This window comes from Panthera onca, chromosome D3 (assembly GCF_046562875.1).
Source record: "Panthera onca isolate mPanOnc1 chromosome D3, mPanOnc1 haplotype 2, whole genome shotgun sequence".
Lineage (NCBI taxonomy): Eukaryota > Metazoa > Chordata > Mammalia > Carnivora > Felidae > Panthera > Panthera onca.
Genome location: NC_138350.1, coordinates 80,424,051 through 80,446,492, shown reverse-complemented (window position 1 = coordinate 80,446,492; position 22,442 = coordinate 80,424,051). Strand labels below are relative to the sequence as shown.

Sequence of the window (22,442 nt, the reverse complement as noted above, 5' to 3'; positions counted from 1 at the left end):
AATAGTTATTTCAGGTGTGGCAGATTAGTGATTATTCGGTCGGAGGTTTTTCTACATCTGTCAAATCATGTCACATTAACTCATTCGTGCTGTATTCACGGACTCCAAAATAATGGTTGAAAATCAAATAGCTGCCAGGGCTAGTTTTATGCACCACAATGCCATGCTATAGACTATCCAGATTTATTTAGTTTCTATTCAGGTGAAAGTCTTCTGTGATAAAAACATAAGTCAATAGGCTGTTCCTGTTTATAAAATTCTAAATGAGTTCAGCTTGGTCTACTCATTCTCAACTTATTTTTGATCTGTTTTGTAAAGTTACTTATGTCTTATTATAAATATTCACATATGCAAATCCTTTTCCTAATGAACTTAAATCTTAGTATTTAAAATTACCTTATCAGCCTATGTGTCTGTAAAAGTAACTTTCATGTGTAATAAATTAGCAACATTGAACCAAATCAGATTTATACTTAAAAAGCATTCTTTCCACTTGTTGCTTGTTTGCTTGGCCTACCAGATAAAGTGCTGGTAGTCTTACCATTGGTTAGAGGAGAACAATCACACTGTCCAGCTCTGTTGTATTTATTTATTCTGATAAATAAGAGGAAAAACTTGTAAACTACACAGCACATGAGATATCTACTGTAAATAACAAATGGCAGTAGTGAAAAGATATTTAATATTTGAAAAACTATGTACATATTAAGTCTCTATCAAGGAAAAAAAGTCTGTATCAAGGAAAGACTGAAAGACATCAACTTGAAGTTATTGACGAAATATTTTCGTTGTCCCCTAATCCCAAATCTATAGTTTTTAGCATCTAAATTAGACACTGATTTCAAATCAGATGTGTGAAAGTAAGCTCTACTGTCTTCTTAGGTCGGCAAGGAAAGGTTATCCCTCACACCCAGGTTCAGTAGCCGGGCTTCCTTCCGAGCTCGTTAACCATGAAACCGGAGTAGCTGGGATATCCATATCCAGTAGCTGGGATAACTACAGAGTTTCAGACAAGATCCGAGGGCTGCTTCTGCATCGTCACTGCCAGCAGAGCAACTCCACAATTCCCAGATGGGGCCCAGCTCTGGGTGCAAGGGGCTCCAGGGGAGAATGGCGGGAATGAGTGGGGGTAAAAAGAGAGTGAACTTAGAAATGGGCGAGGCACACGGTAGTAGAAAGGCTAAAGTGGGATCAGGACAAGCAACCAGGTGTCTGCGAAGGGTCAAGACACCCAAATCATCTGCCTGACCAATATTAGAAGGAAGGAAATGCAAGGGAAACACCATGTGCTTCCGTCACACTCAAATCTATTCCCTTGTGGTGGTTCCTTGATGTTGCAGGGAACTACTGTCATAGAAACCAACTGGATTTTCAAGGGCAAGAGACTTTGCCGCTAAACAAGATGATGTCATCCTTCCTGATGACAAAGAGGAACGGGTGATCAGCTCTGAACACCCTGGACTCAGGGAGCTGCTTTTCTACTATGTTATTCCCTGTGGCGGCGGCCGCCTCCGTGCCCTCCTCAGCAACCTCTATGTATGACTTGTGCATCATTTTGGACACATACAGACGACCTCCAGCAGCTATACCAGAGAGATCAGCTCTGGATTCATCAAAGATGTCCTTCAGCCCCAGGGCTCTTAAATGATGCTTGATTTCATAATTCTTCTCTATCTTGAACCGAGGGAGAAACACCTCGACATGCTGAGAGCTCATTTTTCTCGGATCGGTCCACTGCATTAGATTCCGAAAGGTCAGCTTGTTTTCAATCTGTAGGAATGTTGAAAAGGCAATTTAGAATCATATGCTTAAGGCACAACTGGGTGGCCCAGCTGGCTGAGCATGGGAATCTTGATTTTGACTCAGGTCATGATCCCAGGGTTGTGGGATCGAGCCCGACATCAGGCTCTGCACTGAGCATGGAGCCTGCTTGATATTCATTCTCTCTCTCTCTCTCTCGCTCTCCCTCTGCCCCTCTCTCCTGCTAGTGCTCTCCCCCTCTCTCTGCCCCTCCCCTGCTCTCCCACACACTGTCTCTCTCAAAAAAAAAATATATGCTTAAGAGAGAAATGAAATATCATCAACTACAAAGACAGTTTTCCATAATTATCCTCTCCTAGATATTTGCATGTAAGTATGTGAATGGATTTTGGAGAGTCTGAAAATGGGAAACTATTAACACAAACAGTTCAAGCACTCTATTAAATCACTTGTTTAATTTGCTCTGCTGTGACAAGGTGTGACTTGTATTTCCAGGCATTTCTGTTCTCTGCCCCCATACAAACAAATATAGCCACAAATATAGCCAAAGTGGAACAACGGGCAAGTGAAGGAATTAGGGTATCAGAGATCATCAGAGGGAGAAAGGAAGTTAGTGGTCATTTAAGTCAGCATTTCTCGACCATTTCCCATCACTAAAGACATAGAAAATGGTAATGTTTGCACAGCTTGCGGGAAGAACCAATGGACCCCAGGTGGCCCAAGGCAAGGAGCCCAGAGCTCTAGCTTCGAGGGTTTAGGTGATCACTACCTTCCAGCACCGTCACCTACACCATCTGGGCGGCTTGGATCCAAACACGCTCTCCTACCCAACTTGACAGCTGAAGTTCAAGACATTGTAAGGAAATGTGCTGAACTGCATAGGTGGGCACCTCGGTTACACAGCTAGGAGCCCACGGCTCTCTCTCTAGCACCACTGTTGCCCCAGATGATTCATGAGTGGAATTCACCAACTCCTGAATACTGAGAACTGATCAGAGACTAGTCACACGCACACTGATTACAAATCTTATATATAGACATTTGTTCTCAAATTCAGGCTCACTAGAATCCTAAACAGCCTTTCACAGCTATCCTTATCAAGAACCTAAACTTATATAATCAAATTTAGCCTAATTTAAATTTTATGTGTGTAAATTATCCAGTTCATGGTTAGTCAGTAATAACGTCTCATTCTGACTTAGAATTTTTTCCTCATTTGATGGCTCACTGTAAAGCCAACTTCCTCATTATTCCATTATGTAGGATAATGTAAGTATATAGTGGATTTATATTAATCTGATTGAAACATCATTAGGAAAATCCATGACAGAAAAGAAAAACTCAGACAGTAAGTGTAAGAACAAATCTATCTTTCGAGTTATCTACTGTTTGTTTTATATGGGCTACTTTCTCTATTACTGTAGATTATTTGAAGTTAAAATAATTGATGTGTGCTAAAATGTTGATAAAGATTATCGAGTGAATTATTGATTTCATAGGAATACCAATATTTTATATTGTCAACTTTAGATTTAATAATAGCAACTTTATGACATTCTTCTTGCTGTCCATGTCCAAAAAGGTAATTAAAATGAAGCTAAATGAAAATCATTATAATGATTGGGTGGTTTTGTCCCTGTAGAAATTACATGTCCCAAGTTTTAAAGTCCAAAGTTTCTAAATCATAGGAAAAAGATGGAATGGAAAATAATGCCTCTGGGTAGGAGGAGCATTTCTTCATATTCTTTTTACTTCCCAGTTATTTTAAAAGCAACATTCATTATTTTACAAATCAAAACACAAAAATATTTTAAACTTTAGATGTAACTTTTTAGGGTAGTTGATATATGTGCACACGCACACACACACACACACACATTTGTACATAGGTATTTATCAGACAAATTGACCAAATCCCATGAGCCTCCTTTCCCTATCCCACATGGTTGCTGTGTGGACCAAATAAGACAACATGAATGAGGCTCAGAGCACACAGCCCGGCACACAGTAGGTGCTCACTGAATGGCGTCTATTATTCCTTCTGACTGGAAGTACAGAGAGCAACCAAAGATCCAGGCTTCTGGGATTTCAGGTCACAGGCTCAGGAGGCCAAATTCACAGGGAGGAAACGAGAAAGAAGGACTGGAAGAAAATCAGGATCTGAGACATGGTGATGCCATGTGGCCTTGTGGGGCCCCTGGGATGCCTCTTTTTGTCCCTTGCACTGTGCTGGTCTGTTGCCCTGGCTACATCAGTCACAGGGCAGTCCCTAACCTACGCTTTTCGCAGAGACACAGAAACTCGGTGAGACCGTACATTTTGATGCTCAAAGGCCCAAAACCCCACTGTATCATTCCTGCCTAAAATGGTCAGTCTATCAAAGTTCTAATAACACATGCAAGACTGTTTTGATGGTCAAGTGCAAAGACCTAAACTCATACCCTTTTCCCTCCAACGCTGAGTTTTGAGAGGGTGCCAATTTCATAGCTATTCAACTAAAATTTAGGCTAAACTGAAGTAAGTCAATCTCAGCATCTATCTATAATGGTGTCAGGCACAGAGTAGGTACTCCTTAAATATTTGTCAAATAAAGGAATCAGCAGGCAAATCTCTGATTCTTACAGCCTGAAATCATCAAGTGGATGCATAAAAACACAATCAATAATATCTTAAAAATCTTCTAAGTCCCCAGTAGTGAAAGTGGCAGTAGTAACTTACTTGGGACAGGTCATTCTCGGGCAGCATTATGTACATGCTTATGCCGCCATGATACTTGAGCTCAACAACCTGCATGGGCGGGTCCCTAATGACAGACAAATTGAACTTCCGTTCTTGGTGCATCATGGTGATTGCTTTCCCAGGACACTGAAAGTCAAGTCACAAAAAACATTTTATAAGCCCACCTTATTTCACAATAAAATAAGAATAGTCTTTAGCCTTTGTCCAGTCGATTCAGTAGATTCTTCCTGACCTGTTGCCAATAGTGATTGCATTGCATTGGTTCCCAGCTTTGGGATTAACTGCCTGGGTTTAAAACTCCCAGATGTATAGCTTTGGGCTAGCACCTCTCTGTGCTTCCATTTCCTCATCCATATAATGCGGGTAAAAATAGTCTCTACTGCATAGGATCATTGTAGAGATGATGTGACTTAATATACCTAGAACTTGGTACATGGCCTTGCACCTAGTGTTTTACCTGAAAATGTCTATATAAGTAATGAATAATTATTAAATAGAATTATAATTTAAAATGAATGCTACAGATTTTTTAATAAGACCTCATCTAAAATTGTGTGATTTTGATAGTACTGGTCTGTATTTTACCTCCAATGAAAGAAAATATCTTCAGTATTCATAGCAATATTTATCAAGTTTAGTCTTCTCTGCATGAACATAAAAGGCTGAATGATTGAAAGAAACTTTATAGGTCAGTTAGCGGAATCGCCTTATTTGGGAGGGTAGGAAGGTCTACGGTGGTTAAGCTGACTTGCCTAGGACAACGCAGATTCTGTGACACGAGGCAGGGACCCCGACACAGTACTTCCGACTCCAAAGCCTTGATGCTACTACTATACTCTAAGATTATTGTGTACAAATTGGTAAAAACAAAAAACAAACAAAAAACACAAGAATATATATTTTACAAAAGTTGATTAGGACTGACACTTGGAAATGCATAACGTTACTAAACATAACTTCTTCCTCTGTAAAAGGAAACAAATGCACCCTCACTTTGACTCGGGAAAACTCATCGGTATTAAATGACTAGAACCGTACACCCCACCCACAGTTAGAATCGGAAGAAAAATACAGGACACGCTTTTGTCCCATTTTCTTCTTACAAGCATCCAACTAGAATATCTTAAAAATGAATTCGTACTTTATTACCTTTCTCAATTTTGAATATATTTTAAGAAATGTCAATTTCTGGGATACCTCCAATTGTGATCCATAACCTGCATTATCAGGAGAATAGAAAGTGTGTTTTATAAGCAATCCACCACAAAGCATTGGTGAGCAGTGGAAGAAAGGAGCAAAGAAATGATGAGTCCATCCTTTGTCTATGTAAATATCATAATTTCTGCAAAGGAATACTATTGGCAATAGCTTCTCGGCCTTTTGGCTAAGATCAAGTGTGGGAATACTCTTGGCAAAAGAATCTTAATTGAATAGATTTCCATACCTTGGGAGATCTGAAACGGCAATTTAGGGTTTCGTTCTTGGAGAAGGCCGACTCCCACTTGCCCTTGAAGTACACAGCGTTCACCAGCACCATGACAGCAGAAGAACTTATGCTACCTTCTTGAAAGATGTTCTTGATTTTGCCTTTTGAAAAATAAGTGGAGGAAAAAAATGTTAAGTTTTAATGTAATTTTTCTAAAAAGACAAGATGAACATGATATTCTTCCTTAAGACATAATTAGAATAATAACAATGATATTTGTCATAGCCTATGAGCAATCAATCACTCTGTCCAGTACTCTCTAAATACTTTGTGTGCAAGATTTGGTTTAATCCTCACAAAAGTCTCTGTGGGGTAGGCACTATGATTGTTTCCATTTCCTGTTGAGGATGCTGGAGCACAGAGAGAGTAAGTAATTTTTACATCACACAACAAGAAGTTACGGCAACAGGATTCCAACCCAGAAAGAGGACTCCCGAAGCCCCTCCTTGCTGGTAAGCCCAAACTACCTTTACCACCTGGACGAGGCCACAGCATTCCAGATAGAACTTAACTCCATTCTGTTGAGAGGGCTAATTACTTCCTTCATTCCACATAACAAGATTTTTGCTCGACGTCAACCCTATTCTTGATGCTTGAATCACAACCATGAAAGACATGGTCTTTGCCAACATTGGACTCACAGTCCAGTTCAGGGAGCTGCCTACACTGGTACCATAGTCATGTGCTCAGTGTGCTGTGGGAGCACAGACAAGGGCTGCCCTCTCTGGCTCGGCCCTCTGCTTGAGCTGAGGGTGAGGCGCGAGGTGGAGAGAAATTGCGTATAGCAGAAGCTCTTTATTCGAAGACATGGAAGCCTGGAAAAGCACGGTGTGTTTGGGGAAAGCCTAGCACATTCTGATGCATTAGGGAAAGGAGGGTTGGAAAGGTTAGAGGGAGGGGCCAACTAATGAAGAGTCTTGAATGTCTGGCAGTAATTTTGGATTATCCTGAAGGCAATGGAAAATGATTGCTGAGGATCCATTGGAAGATAAGAAAGGACAAGGTCATGATGGGTCAGATTTACCTTCCAAAAGGGGTGCTCTGGTAGTGTGCGGAGGATGGGCAAGGGGCAACAAGACTTGGGTGAGTTCGGTGAAATGTTGGCAGCATTCTGAAGTATTCAGCATTAAGAACCAATGCTTACCAAAATGAGAATAATTTTCGGATAGATTTGAATAAAAAAGGAAGAGAAATTAATCATTGGTCCAGATGGAAAAACGTATTAGCAATCTGATACCCTTAAACACTAAACACTAAATAGAGTCCCACTCAGTTATTAGAAAAAGCAATTGCAGGGGCGCCTGGGTGGTCCAGTCAGTTAAGCTTCTGACTTCAGCTCAGGTCATGGTCTTATGGTTCGTGAGTTTGAGCTCGCATCAGGCTCTCTGCTGTCAGCACAGAGACACTTCAGATCCTCTGTCTCCCTCTCTCTCTCAAAAATAAAGAAATAAACTTAAAAGAAAGAAAAAGCAATTGCATATTTTTTCTTGGTTTGAGAGTAGTATATTTGAAACATGTGATGGCTAATGGTCAAAGTAACCCTCTACTGAGGTAATGACCATGAACAAAAAGCAAATTGAGACACTGCACTCTTATTCCCAGGGCTAATTATAGTATGTTTGCATTGAAGAATGCAAGTCATGTCTCATATTTTTGAAACAGAACCAGACTCAGCAAATACATGTGTGTTTTTCAGAGTATAAACCAAGGTCAGCCTTTGGTAAAGAAATGACTCGGTTTGGAATCGACCGATTAGCAAAATAGCAGTGAATACATTTTCTTATTTGTTTTGAACTAAACCAGAACATTTGCGGGAATTCAGTTTTTAGCTGTGCAAGACACTTACCAACCAATTAAGCAATGTACTTTTTCGGGAAGATACTACCTTTGACACATATATTATTTTGATAAATGAAGAGAATTTTAAAGTGAAAGATAAACTACGCATCTTGTAAGAGAAGCAATCATATAAAAATACATTTCACAGTAGGATGTCATAATTTTAATGCGATTCTTCAACCCAAGAAGAAAACAGAAAGATATTGGATTAATCATTAGAATGAAATATAATGCTGTGGTCATTGAAAATAATATCCTATAAACCACTTTTAGTCTTTGTTCACTAACCAGGTGTAAGATAATGAGGATAATTGAGTATATTAATTCAGCTTGTCACTAATTTATGAAATGGTCATAATAAAATCAGTATTTGTCTCACAGGATTCTTTCTCAATCCAATGAGATAATGTAATAATAGATAAGATTTCTGAAAAGTATAAAGCATTCCCATTATTAAAATTACTCAAAACCACATTGTGGACAAATACTAAAGCAATTTTCTTTCTTTTTTATTTAATAATATATTTTATTTAACCAGTATGTCTCAAATATTATCACTCCACCATATAAGAAGTAGAAAAATTATTAAGGGTTATGTTTACATTCTTTATTTCATACTTGGTCTATGCAATTAAATGGTTATGAAAAATTGCAAAGTCGCCTGTAAAAGTGTCAGAGATAGAATGTGAAGAAGAAAATCTAGACACAGATGTGAACATAAACTATGAACATAACTAGGTCAACTTATTCCTTATGCATAAGGCCAAGGACTAGAATAGAACATGGGAAAATGAAGCCAGTGATTTGTTGAGGTGCTAGGATTATGAGGAATTTTTGCTCGCCATTTTTTAATGTGAGTGAAAAAACATAAAATTTATCATCTAACAGGTCAGTGGCATTAATGGTGAACATTTTGTTGTATATCACATATTCAGAACTCATCTCACAAAACTGAAACTCTAAATGCACCGAACAACTCCCCTTTAAGCACCAACCCCCAGCCCTTGGTAACCGCCATTCTATTTTTTTTTTAATTGAAGTATAACTAACATACAGTGTTATATTCCTTTCAGGTATACAATATGATCATTCAACAAGTCTACGCATTACTCAGTGCTCATCAAGATAAGTGTATCTTAATTCCCTTCACCTATTTCATACTCACACCTGCCTCCCCTCTGGCAACCATTAGTTTGTTCTCTGTATTTAAAAGTCTGGTCGTTTGTTTGTATCTTTTTTCTTTATTTGTTTTGTTTTTTAAATTCAACATATGAGTGAAATCATAATATTTGTCTTTCTCTGTCTCACTTATTTCAGTTAGCATAATACCCACTAGGTCCAGCCACATTGGTGCAAATGGTAAGATCTCATTCTTTTTTATAGCTTACTAATACTCTTATCTATCTATCTATCTATCTATCTATCTATCTATTTATCTCTCTATCTAGATATAGATACATATACCACATATTCTTTATTAATCTCCTGATGGGCACATGGGCTGCTTCCATAACTTGGCTACTGTTAATAATGCTGCAGTAACCACAGGCGTGCATGTATCTTTTCAAATTAGTGTTTTTGTTTTCTTTGGGTAAATACCCAGGAGTGGAATTACTGGGTCATATTGATAATTCTGTTTTTAACTTTTTGAAGAACCTCCATGCTGTTTTCCACAGTGGCTGCACCAATTTGCTTCCCACCAACAGTGCACGAGCAATTTTCAATAACAGCAATCATTACATTGGATTAGGAGGAACTGTTTCCTTTCACGTCTTACAAAAGACTTCCAGCTCTAAAGTTGACCATTCTCAGGATTCACATATCACTGACAAATCTTTTAGAAAAATAGGGTTGCACTCACCATGTGTCTCATTTTCAATCCATTTATTAATTTTATATCTGGTATCTTCTACATCATTTGTAAAGTCAACTCGTTCCACTTTGGCATTGTATAATTTTTCAGCACACTCAATATAGTTCTAAAAAACATAAATAATTACAGTAATAAGTAAGTCTATAAGCAATACACAGTTCTTGTATTTACACCATTAACTAAGCATATAACAAATCTGTTTTTGAACTTGTCTCTTTATTTCCATCATCTTACTCGAGGACTCATTCCTCACTCAAAGATGGGGAAATATGGCTAGAAATATGAAAATATGGCTGGAAGGGGAGCTGGAAAGCCTGCAACTGAATTTGCACAGCAAGCACGCTATTTGAACGTAAGTTTATCTGAAATGGATTAGGGGAGGCTAACAGCGACTACGACTAAAGCCCATTCTCTTGGCTTTACCACTGCTTTCTCATCACAAACATGTCAACAGCCTCCTAGCTTGCCTCCCTTGCTTGCATCACCCCCTTCATACTGAAAGCAGTAGGAAGGCTTCCGGGCTACTTCCTGCACTTAAGATACAGCCCAAGCCCCTAGACTTGCCTGTACTTGAAAGAAATGAAGTTGGGGCGCCTGGCTGGCTTAGTCAGAGGAGCATGTGACTCTTGAGCCCCACATTGGGTATAGAGCTTATTTAAATAAATAAAACTGAAAGAAAGAAAGAAAGAAAGAAAGAAAGAAAGGAAGGAAGACGTGAAGTTGAGGAGGAAGAGCAGAAAAGGCGAGCCCTCCAGGCAGCAGTACCCTCAGGGGAGTAAGAGGATCTTTGCACACTCAGGAGCCCAGCAGGAGTTTCTGATGCCTGAAGCCTATGGTGAATGGGGCAAGTGGAGGCACAAGCCAGGACAGAGGAAGAGCATGTCTTATCTCCTTGGATAAGGAGCTTTCGTTTTATTTTAGGGAGAGTTATTGAAAGGATGTAAAGAGGAGAGTAATGTAATTAAATGTGCATTTTGTAAAGGTGACTCTGAAATCAGCCTAGGAAAAACAATGGATTGGAGATAAAGGAACTTGTTAAAATGTCCTTAGAGTTTATCCAGAGGGATATAGAAAGGTCCTGAATTGAGGCAGCTAGTAGACGCAAATTGGAAGTTGCCTGAGGGCAAAACTCTAAAGAACACTCCTATTTCAGAGATGAGTAGACGAATAAAGATAAACAAAGGAAATGGAGATAAAGGAGAAGACAGAAAAACAGGAGAAATTAATGCCACAGAAACCACGAAGGGGGAAAGTTTTCGGGGTTGCTACAGCAGTGTGGAACACTAAGGAGGCAGATAAGATCAAAACTTTGCCAAGAGCCCACAGCCTGGTGTCCATTGGAAGCCATTAATCACCTTGGTAAGAGAAGCTTCAGGAGAAGTAGAAGGTAGAAGGTGTATTGCAATAGAGAGAGCAGTGAGAGAGGGTGGAAAACGGATTCTGCCTATACAGAAGCTTGATTGGAGAAGCTTGACTTTTCAAGCTTAGATTGACAGAGTGAGATGCCCAGAAAAGGGAAGAGAATCATGGGGTAGCTTTAAAAAAAAAAAAAAAAAAAGGAGAGAAAAATTTAGAAGATGTGTACCTGGAGCACATTTATATGCTATGAGGAAGAAAACGGTAGAGTGAGAGAGATTCCAGAAAAATACTGCTAGAAACATGTCACCAAGCAACTGGGGGTGAAGAGGCAAAAAGAAATGGATGAATTATCCATTAAACAAAGTATCCCCTCCGAAAATGAAGGGAAGGGGAAAGGGGGCAGGGTGTAAGTTAGATGTGGATCCCCCCGATGGCCTCTATTGTCTTTGTCAAGTAAAAGACAAGTGGAGATGGGAATTTATTGCTTAAAAATGAAAACACATTATTCTGAGGTGGATGTGCTTCTACCTGTAGAAGAGAAGCTGAAACGTAAGACAACTCATGTCCAATCCTTTGTCTCCATATACAGTTTGTTCCATGAACGTACATAATGTGTTCATCTTTAAGAAAGAGTCATACTGTTGCTTTGTCTCTTGAAAATTCCTCCATTAACTTTAAGATCAAATTGCCTATCTAGGACAAAATATTCATCCTTGTATATTACAACATATATTTCATTTCAGTATTAAATTAATTTTCTCTTAAAGAAAAAGACATTTGAAAGTTGAAAGTGCTTGTGCCAGGGATGGAAACTATTTTTGGGTACATGGCAAACGATTGGAAGATTTAGGATCAAGTCCCAGTCTGTGGTCATGACAAGGTGGAGAGCAGTGGGGTGGTGGGGGTGAGGGGGGGGGCGAGCAGAGCCATCCCTTCCCTCTGGCTGGTCATTCCAGGAGCCCAGAGCGGCAGCTCTAAGGAGCAAAGGGGTGTCACCCTGAGGTCTCGGGCAACCCCTCATGATCCAGACATCCACCCACCCAAAGGCAGTGGTTGAAATCCTGTTACTGTGGTGATTCTCTGACCAGGGGAGGCAGCAAGTATACTGAAGAAAGCCCAGGCTTTTTTCCACTAAATCCCACGACTTCCTGTCCTCACATGGGCTCCCACACCACTAGGCCCTTCTCCTGCTCCAGGGCCAACTAGAAAAATCTAAGGCATCAGAGACCTGGAGCTCCTGGCACAGACCTAGTTGAAACTGATGGTGGCAATAAGAGGTTGTTGGGAAATTGAGAGAAGCAGAAGAGATTTCAATAACTGTTGTGAGGAATGGGAAAAAGAAATGACCATGAGCACACAGCTGACTGTCGGTCAGCACTGAGAACACCTAGCTAGGCTGGGAGCCCAGGGTGTTGCGGTGGTGACCACATATCCAGGCGTGGCACAAGCGTCACGTAGGAGCTGAGGTGCACCTGCGGAGAGAAGTCATGGGGTTGATCCAGGTGGGGTTCTGTTGGGGGAAAGAGAGAGCTGATACGTTGAGAGCCGATGCAGAGAGGGAAAGATTGCAGAACTCAGTCAGTGCAAGTTGAGGAACAGGTAGAGTGGGCATGAAATAATGAGAGACTGAGAAGTATGGGATGATGTGGCCACTAAGGAGAAACTCAAGTTGTAGATTTCAGGAGTGCAACATTCTGGGCGTTGATGAGTTTCAGGGTGTGGCTTGAGCATTTGTCACTGTAATGGTAGAGAGAGAGGGTCAGGAGACTATAAGGAGGGAAGGTGACCTCACAGCTGGGTGTCGCAGGACACTGAACTTACCCAAAATGATAGCAGAGCTTGGGGGAGTAATGGAATGACATCCTCAGAGGTCTGACCAAGAGAGATTTAGCACGGATTTGGGGAGGAGGGAGAAAGTATGGGGAGATGGTGGTTAGGTCTTCTATGCTACCTTACTTTTTGTAAAGATAATTTATACGTTATTATTATCCTCATCAGTTCTCATAGACTCATCCATATTCAGATATGAGTAAAAAAAAAAACTGTTGAAAAACAAATGTAAAAAAATTGGAGATGCTCTATCTTTGTACTGATCAGACAACTGAAAGTTAACAATAGTTACATCTTTAATCAAAACTAGTTTTTATGGGGCACCTGGATGGCTCAGTCGATTAAACATCCGATTCTTGATGTCGGCTCAGGTCATCTCATGCATGGTTTGTGAGTTCAAGCCCTGCATTGGGCTCTGTGCTGACAGCATCGAGCCTTCTTGGAATTCTCTCTCTCTGCCCCTCCCCTACTCATGCTCTGTCCCTCTCTCAAAATAGAGAAACTTTTTAAAAGTTCTCATTTTATTTTATTTTTTATTGTTGAGAGAGAGCGTGAACACAAGCAGGGGAAGGTCAGAGGGAGGGAGAGAGAGAGAGAGAGAGAGAGAGAGAGAGAGGGAGGGAGAGAGAGAGAATCTTAAGCAGGCTCCACACTCTGCGAGGAGCCCAGTTCAAGACTCAGTCTCCTGAACCGTGAGATCATGACCTGAGCCGAAATCAAGAGCCGGACACTTAACCAACTAAGCCATCCAGGCACCCCCAAAAAGGACTCTTTAGAATAACTACCTCTACTTGTAAATGTCTGGGAGGGAAAAGACGGCAGTGTCTCTATTTTCCATGTTCGTGGTCAGATCTCACGTTCACAGTGCTTCTGGGTGCCCTGCTCCCCACACACACTAAGTGCTGGATACGGGAACCCGGATGTGTGCTGTGAACAGTAACATGATAGACACCTCGACTTCCTGTTCAACAGAGTTGGCAGTCCCTCAGGAACTCGGCAGTGTGTGGGAAAAGAGACACAAAATGTGGATCTGAACATACAGGGTGGCCCCTGTAAAGCTTGTGTGGGATTCTTCTTGGAAACATTAAAAAACAAAGTGGCTTCATGCCTCATAATTGGCAGGCTGCCAAAGGGTTGGGAGTGGCGTCAGAAGGGGGCAAAGAATCCGTGTGGGTGACAGACAGAGGAGACGATGATGGTTGGGTGGAACACAGAATGCTGGCAAAGATACAAGTGGAGATTAGCCCGGAGAGGGCATGGAAGCAAAGCTTTACGGTTGTCTGACAAGTGGAGAATTAAAAGGGAGAACACACACGCCCTGAAAATCATGGGCACTGCATCCGCTTGAATGCATCTACTAACCAGCTTCCGGTTGTCACAGCAGCGATGGCTCGAACGCATGGATCGAGCACAGTGGCACAGAGAACACAGTGTGGGTCTCCCTGGTCCTTGGGTGAGTGGGATGCCACAGCAAATGCTCAGACTTCACGAGCAGTATGAGCCACTCACCTGCTGACCTCGAGTGAACCATATCCCTGCCTCTATCCAGCCCGATCTGCCCCCCTGCCGGGGTCCTTACCTGCCTACGTCCCCCACAAGGGGCTCTTGTAAGTGATCGCCCTGCAAAGTTACTGCTGGCAGGAGAGATCACGGGGCACAGCTGAGAACAGAGGAGGTGAACTCAGCTCTGGGGATGCACAGCGATCCCAGGATCACAGAGCTTAGAGGAAAAGTGGGTAGACTTTTTCTCCTGCCCACGGACAACCCTAAATGAGCTGCCTTCTCCTCCCACCCGATTATAGCTCTGCCTCACTGCCAGAGAGCACTGTCTCTTCTGGTTTTGGAGCCTCTCAGTCTGGTGACCCTGAACGTGGGGATCCCTCAGCTAAAGACGTAAAGCTGTACTCTGGAAACACAGTGATGATATTTCAAAGATATCTGGGAACATGATTAGCAGCTATAAGAAACAAAAAAATCACCATTGTCTGGCTCTGTAGAAAGACACAAGCCCTTTTACAGACGATGGATCGAACAAGACTAGGATCCAGAGTGGAAATAACCTTGTGACATGGGAGGCCGCACTTACCTTGTGAAAGTCAAACACTTTTTCTGCAAAAAGACCATTGGCAATGCTGAGCTCATAGTCCCTATGGGATGTGTTTATGTCGGAGAGAACTCTCTTCAGTTGAGACTGAAGTCCTGGCTGTTATTGAAAAGATTATAAAAAAATGTGTTATGGGATGGCAAATATATCCACGTTCTCATTTACACATGAAATAAAACATGTATATTGTGCTATAAAAGAACTGAAAAAGAATGATGCTCATAAAAGCAGCAATGCCACAGAAATTTACGATTTCTTGCCCTTCTCAGAATAGCATCTGTGATCAAAGTTAATTAAAAGTTTTACTAAAATAATTAACCTCAGAATAAAATTCTTAACAGCAGATAATGAATCTGCCTCATATGTGTGCTAAATAATTCATTTTATCTCTCTAAGTTGGCCATGGATATCAAAGGATAAAAACAAAACATTTAGTTCCATACTGTCTTGCCAAAATCCAGCCAACACATGGTGAAATATTGGGAAATTAACAATTAACAAGTAAATTATCAAAACTTGTTCCTGAGATACCACAATATGGCAATCCGAGTGAGACATACTCTTCTGCTTTGAGGAGACAGCGAGCATAATTAAATACATCGGCGAGACAGTAATTTCTCGAATTTTAGCCCCACATTCCCCTTCCCTAGAAGAACGTATTGTCTTTACCTGAGTGTTAGAAGAGTTTCCCCATCCTGAGACCCTGTGGAAGTGAAGTATCTGCAGACAGGAAAGGAGAAAAGCAGTTACCAGGTCCTGATGAACGAGAAGAGACCCCACAGAACCAAGCAAGGAAGATACTTCATTGTTAACGGCTGTATCTGTGTGTGTGCTTATTAGCACACCGGGCAGCAGGGAAAGGTGCAGCCACCCTACTGACATGGTTAGAACACAGATACTCAGGGCAAGTGCCACCAGCCGGCAGAGTTAATAAATTGATGGCTACAAAATGAAATGTGTTTGATAACTATTTTGGTTTGCTCATTCTGGTGGAACAATCTTACAATTACTCACTGACTAAACGTAGACAAGGATCAAAACGAATCACATAAAAAACTGAAATCAAATAGAAAACTTTGGGTCGCCTGGGTGGCTCAGTGGGTTAACTGTCTGACTTCGGCTCAGGTCACGATCTCATGGTTCATGAGTTTGAGCCCCGTGTCGGGCTCTGTGCCGACAACTCAAAGTCTGAAGCCTGCTTCGGATTCTGTGTCTCCCTCTCTCTCTCTCTGCCCTTACCCTGCTCATGCTCTCCTTCTCCCTCCCTCTCTCTCTCTCTCAAAAATAGACATTAAAAAAAAATGGAAACTTTATTTACCTACGTGGCGGCCAAGATTAGGGCTAATTACGTAGGCACCAAGACGGAAAAGGGAGAAGTAGTTACTGAACATCTAGGAAATCCTAAATGTGAAGCGAAATTGGGACTTGAGAGATGTAATTTCAGCTTCTTCAATTATTTGGAATTAAATCATTTTAGGTGTTTGCTTTTCCTGTGTGGCTCTTATAATCCCATTGCTCTCATAATTGCTATTCTGCCCAAGCTTTAATGTTCTGTTGCACTTTATCTGAATTTCCCCAGGCCCTGATGTCCACAGGATCTGAAATGCAAAACAGCTTCTCATAGAGCGTTCTACGCATATGATACTCATTTATGCAACTGTCGGGAGCAAACCGAATGTGTTCTGACTCCCAGGCGTGGGTGGATGATACACAGAAACAGCTAAGATTTTCTGTAAGAAAGATGTAGGTTTTCCTGAAGGGCTCGTATGTGCTACATTTGAACAATATCCCTAGTGGGAGGTGGAGGGAGGGAGAAGGGGTGAAGTCCATTAGAAATTACACATGGGAATTTAATTAAGTCAGTGCTGCTATCCGTGCCTCTGTGCAGCCTTTCAACTTCAAGGCTTCAGAACCCTAATCAATAGCACCATCTTACTGGGTAGGAGAAAATGGAACAGCTCAGTAAAATATATGAAAATGTATGAAGGCTATGAGTGTCACTGTTAGTCTCAACAGGTCACGGAGAATTGGAGCCTACCTCAATTTCTACATCCTCTTAATCTGGAATAATAATTAATGAGATGGAGTGAGAGATAAGGCACAGGTAACAAGGCACGTTCAATACACAAATTGGTAGTCAGTTTAAAATTCACCATGCCTGGCAACGAGGGGGTCATCCCGCCGTCCCCCACCCCCCAGGACTGTGCCATTGTGGAGCATGAAAACTATCAGCCTCCTTTCTCATTTTGCCTTGACATTGGATAGATGGGCATTTGGGAATATATGGATGTACCAGAAACATAAAGTATCGTGGGACAGGGTCAGGACTCAAAAATGCAAATGTCTTGCCTGAACTAACTTTTGTGGAACCCAAGCAATATTATAAAAGGTGTCTGAATCCCTAGAAGTCATCCTTGTTAAGTTTTTGAATAAAGTTTTAACAAGCACAAACATTTAACATCATTCTTTGATCATTTCTAATTTTAATCTATTTTGATAATGATCTGGCCATCTCTTCTGATATTCCCAATTGGCTTTTAGTAAACCTGACTGGTACAATATTGAGGTGATACATACGTGTTTTTACATTTTCAGAAACTCTAAGAAATTGTACATTCAACAATAAAACTACCATGACTAAAGATGAACAGGGACACTAGTAAACAGTCAAATGTAATAAATATGAAATAAAATATCAAAGGGCATAGATATCACAATCCAAAATGCTAGCAGTCCTGTGGTCTCATATTCCCTGATTGACCCATGTAGGAAAATCAGAATTTCTTTTTCTTGTTCATAACTGGTAACATATTCAGATAATGACAAACAAGGAAAATCCTGGATCTACACAATGTAAGATATTTCAGGATCTTTGGATTGAGGGTAAAAAAAAAAAAAAAAAGACTGGGGCACCTCGGTGGCTCAGTCAGATAAGCATCTGACTTCAGCTCAGGTCCTTATCTCGCAGTTCGGGAGTTCGGCCCCGCGTCGGGCTCTGTGTTGACAGCTCAGAGCCTGAAGGCTGCTTCAGGTTCTGTGTCTCCTTCTCTCTCTGCCCTTCCCTCACCTCACACTCTGTCTCTCAAAAATAAATAAACATTAAAAAAATTTTTTTCCAAAAAAAAAAAAAAAAAAAGACTATGAATTATCTGCATCCCAATGGACTTCTTTCTACCTGTGTATTCTTGCCAAATGATAAAACTATGATGTCTTCTCACAGAAGTGGTAGAATAAGTAACATATTACAGTGATTATTTTTGAAATGTTTTTGGTAAAACCCAATTGTTTTAGAAAATTCAAATTTGCCTAACTTTGAAAAAACACTGTGATATAAAGACATGATTTAAGACAAAAATTTATGACATACTTTATTTCAATGAAATGTTATGTGAGAGAAAAGAGAGGAAGTAGGCATCTCAAAGAAAACAAAACTAAATTTTAAAAACCATTGTATTTAAAAAGCACAGTAATATTAAAGCTAAATGAAAAAATATGAACCTGAACACATGATCTTGTAAATAAATGTACTTTTCTGCTTTTTCACTCAAATGGGAATCAGCCTGCTATGTCACCTGAACTCCACTGAACTGATTGCAGATTTCATGCCGATTCTGGATTTCAGTACTGTTATCCAGTAAAGGAATCACATCTTTGCTGAGAGTAGCTGACCTATCTTGAACCAAGAAAATTCAGGACAGGCCCAGAACACCGGGTCGGGTAGCAAAGATTTAGAGCCATCTGAAAGGACTGTTTAAAAAGGACAAGTTTAGGGGGCACCTGGGTGGCTCAGTCGGTTTAGTGTCTGACTCTTGATTTTGGCTCGGGTCATGATCTCACAGTTCCCAGGATTGAGTCCCATGTTGGGCTCTGTGCTGACAGTGAGGAGCGTGCTTGGGATTCTCTCTCTCTCTCTCTCTCTCTCTCTCTCTCTCTGCCCCTCCCCTGCTCGCTCGCTGTCTCTCAAATAAAAATAAATTTTAAAACAAAAAAAAGGGACAAGTTTAAAGGGATTTCTCCTGGCCCAACTGTGACCATCCGAGCATCAAAAATAAAAAATAAGAATGACCACTGGTCCATGGCAATGCTTAAGAGAGACAGATAGATGGATGCCACAGAGACTAAACTGATCAAATATACATATGTGACACACAGAATCAAGTGTTGGGCACTGCGACAAGAAACTAACTGGGCCAGGGTTGTGGGGGCGAGAGGGGGAAGCTAAACAATCGATTTCCAAGGAGGTATACTGCAGAGGACTAAATATTTGTACAAATGAGTTATGTGAATGGTTTTGTGCCTACAGTTGTCATTTTTTTCCTGTTACATACTTCTTTTTTTTTTTTTTTTAAACTTATTTTGACAGAGAGAGAGAGCAGGGGAAGGGCAGAGAGGGAGAGAGGGTCCTCTTACCTGTTTCTTATAAGAGGTTGTAAGAGCAGGGGCCATAAAAAGTAATTCAGGAAAGGCACTGATCCCGTCAGTGACTATAAAAGAGCAGACCCCAGCAATACAGGCTCTTTGAATTCACTGTGACCCACCTCCCAAGGGTTGACTGGTCCCGCCAGGCAGCTTGGGAGGGGGGCAGGAGAGGGGCTCGCAAAGAGACCTCAGGAAATGAATCAGGCAATAGCCCAAGAAAGTTCCTAACCTGACATCATACAATAACAAGTAACTGTGTCTTCTGTTGTGTTAAAGGCATGGTGTTTCATCATAGGTGTGAAGTCTCCACGTCTTTGGAATAGAAACACCTTTTAAGCTATTTTTTAAGTGGGTACCAACAAGTCCCCTCTCCGCCCCACCACCCTATAGTTTACAGGTAAGGATACTGAGGCTAACACAGATGAACTAATTTTCCCAAACCAGAATTTGGATCTAATTTTCTAACTCCAAGACCAAGTTGCCTTCCTTGGTTCTAAAGCATTATGTACTTATACTAATGAATGAATACATTTTTATTAGTGGCTACATTCCCCCCCCCCCCCGCCAAAGGCTATATATTTATCAAAGCACTAACTTCATAAAAACTGAGGCTTTGTAATAATGTACTTCGGGCTGCATTTCAGTTCGGTGGCTTTAGGGAAAATGGTTCTCGACTCTTTTGATTCTGCCTCCTGGGGGATATCTGGCAATATCTGGAGGCATTTTTGCTTCTCACTACTGGAAAGAGGTACCCGAATGGTATCTAGTGGGGAAAAGCCCCTCACAATGAAGAACTATCTGGCCCAAAATGTCCAAGGTTTTGAAACCCTGATTTAGAAGGTCACCCTGAATTTGAATCATAGCTCTGCCACTTGCTAGTCAAGGTGGCACGGGAACACACGAAATCAAGGTAATACCACCTACTCTGATGTCACTGCGAGCAGCAAATAAGATATCTGTAGAGCTTAGCCCAGAGCCTGACACTGACGAAGTTCCCAGCAGTTATAGCTGCTGTCATCGCATTAAAGGTGCTCAGTGTACTTGGCTGGGACTCACTCCGGCTCTTGGAAACAAATGGCATCCTGAGGCCATCCTGGTTATTCCCTAGCAGCAAATATTCACTGAGCTATCGGGAGAGAGAAATGAATTATTCTAATAATACTCTAATGAGTAATTCTAAATTACCTGCACAAACACTTTTAACAAGTGCTTAGTTGTGAAAGGTTACAACACGGACCAGCTTCCTCTAGCTCCAGTTTATGAACGAAAATAATGGGGGGAACGAGGGGGCAGAAAGGGATGACAAAGACCTCCACGTGCAGCGTGGACCTGCTGTCTCACCTGCCATCGAGCTCCTACAACTCCCAAGAGGAGAGGGAAACCATGATCGTTTCACTTCCCCGTCCAGCCTGGTTCGGGGTACTGTACGAAGGGTAAGGTAAAAAGCGCTTTCTACGGCTGTTGGTGACAATGTGAAAACCACTCAGGTAGGCTGCTGTTACCTGGAATGTACTATTGCATCATTTGTGCCCAGGTCATTCATGTTTAAGTTGGGACCCTGGCATCTTCTGCTTGTGCTTCTTTCTTATCTACTTCTACTGAGGCACTGGCTCCCAAGCCTTCGCGTGCACCTGCAGAGTTTATGAAACCACAGATTGCTGGGCTCCATCCCCATAATCTCTGATTCACTAGGTCTCAGGTGGGGTCCAAGCATTTGCATTCCTAACAAATTCTCCAGGGGGCACCTGGGTGGCTCAGTCGGTTGGGCGTCCGACTTCGGCTCAGGTCATGATCTCGCGGTCTGTGAGTTCGAGCCCCGCGTCGGGCTCCGTGCTGACAGCTCAGAGCCTGGAGCCTGCTTCGGATGCTGTGTCTCCCTCTCTCTCTGCCCCTCCCCTGCTTGCGCTCTGTCTCTGTCTGTCTCTCTCTCTCTCTCAAAAATAAATAAACACTAACAAGTCCTCCAGGTGATGCTGATGCAGCAGGTCTAGGAAACACACTTCGAGAACCACTTGACCAAGGTAAAGAATCAAAGCGACAGTTCTGAGAAAATTCCTGTTGTCTCTCATCTCAAACCCAAGCGCTAGGAGCAGCGTGTGTCCTTCGCCTCCTTGAGATGGCCTCATTTACATGGGACCATTGCAGTAGAATATGCTCTTGCAGAAAACAATCTGCCCTAAAAGATTCATTGCCGGAACCATGGGCAGTGGCACAACCCGAGACTGACCTTATCAATCTGAGAAGCACAGTCACCTCGTGCACCCAAACGGACCAGGGCCAGGGCAGTGAAGATGCTCAGAGAAGAAAAGAACACATTTCCATTTCCTTGACTGTTATCCATCTCTCCGAACAGGTTGATGCAAAACTCTGCATTTGTTGCAGCAAGGGAGGCCATTGCAGAACGGTGCGCAGCCTAGAGAACGCAGAGAAACGGGATGAGTTCCAAGTACACCCTCTGGACGTGAGAAGGTTTTTATATTCATCTGTTGTTTTAGATCTGAAGCTTCATTTCTTCAGCCTTGGAGGTAACCATCAAATAACTTAGAACAAAAAGAAAACAACTTCCTCTGATCCAGTGTCCTTGTTACCAACAACTCTAAAACGATCTCTCCTGGCAACATCATGATACATGCATCTTTTTTACACGGACACACATTAGTGCAATGTCTCTATGTCTCTGCCTCTGCTCTCCTACTCACATCCAGGACGGATTCCCATTTGTCCTTCATAGGGCATTTCTAGCATCGGTGGCCTCAGACAGTTCTGTTCTCACCTCCTAAGCAGACCCCCTCCTGGGGCCGTTTAGTGAATCACCTCAACTTCCTAAGCTGAAATAGAGCAAAAGTGCTCTTTGCAGTAAAACAAATATTAGGACATTAGACAGTCTATTAAAGAAGCTATAGTCCTTGCTTTCTAAATCTGTAGTTTTAAAAAAGGTTAACATTTGGAGATTGAACACATAATTTTCTACTCTCCAGTATAGCCACCATACATGTGCTTAGAGTGATCCTATATCCTAACTCTTTTCAGGA

At 41.6% G+C, this 22,442-nt stretch overlaps 1 protein-coding gene across 1 annotated transcript; it reads right to left on the bottom strand.

The window, feature by feature from the left end:
- Positions 1-613: 613 nt before the first annotated feature.
- Positions 614-21,817, bottom strand: SERPINB7 (serpin family B member 7). The gene is made up of 7 exons (XM_060614042.3): positions 21,638-21,817; positions 15,661-15,711; positions 14,974-15,090; positions 9,687-9,804; positions 5,945-6,087; positions 4,480-4,626; positions 614-1,770 (listed from the first exon to the last, which is right to left on the bottom strand). The coding sequence occupies exons 1-7, from the start codon at positions 21,803-21,805 to the stop codon at positions 1,372-1,374; spliced, it is 1,143 nt and encodes a 380-aa protein (XP_060470025.1). The 5' UTR covers positions 21,806-21,817; the 3' UTR covers positions 614-1,371.
- Positions 21,818-22,442: the final 625 nt, after the last annotated feature.

Bases quoted from the DNA above. Each gene is read 5' to 3' on its own strand.
- SERPINB7 (XM_060614042.3), bottom strand. From the start codon at position 21,805: ATGGCCTCCCTTGCTGCAACAAATGCAGAGTTTTGCATCAACCTGTTC. The intron at 15,712-21,637 runs GTCAGTCTCGGG...TCCTGTCTGCAG, and splicing joins GTGCTTCTCAGATTGATAAG to ATACTTCACTTCCACAGGGT. The intron at 1,771-4,479 runs GTAAGTTACTAC...ACATTCCTACAG, and splicing joins CCGAGAATGACCTGTCCCAA to ATTGAAAACAAGCTGACCTT.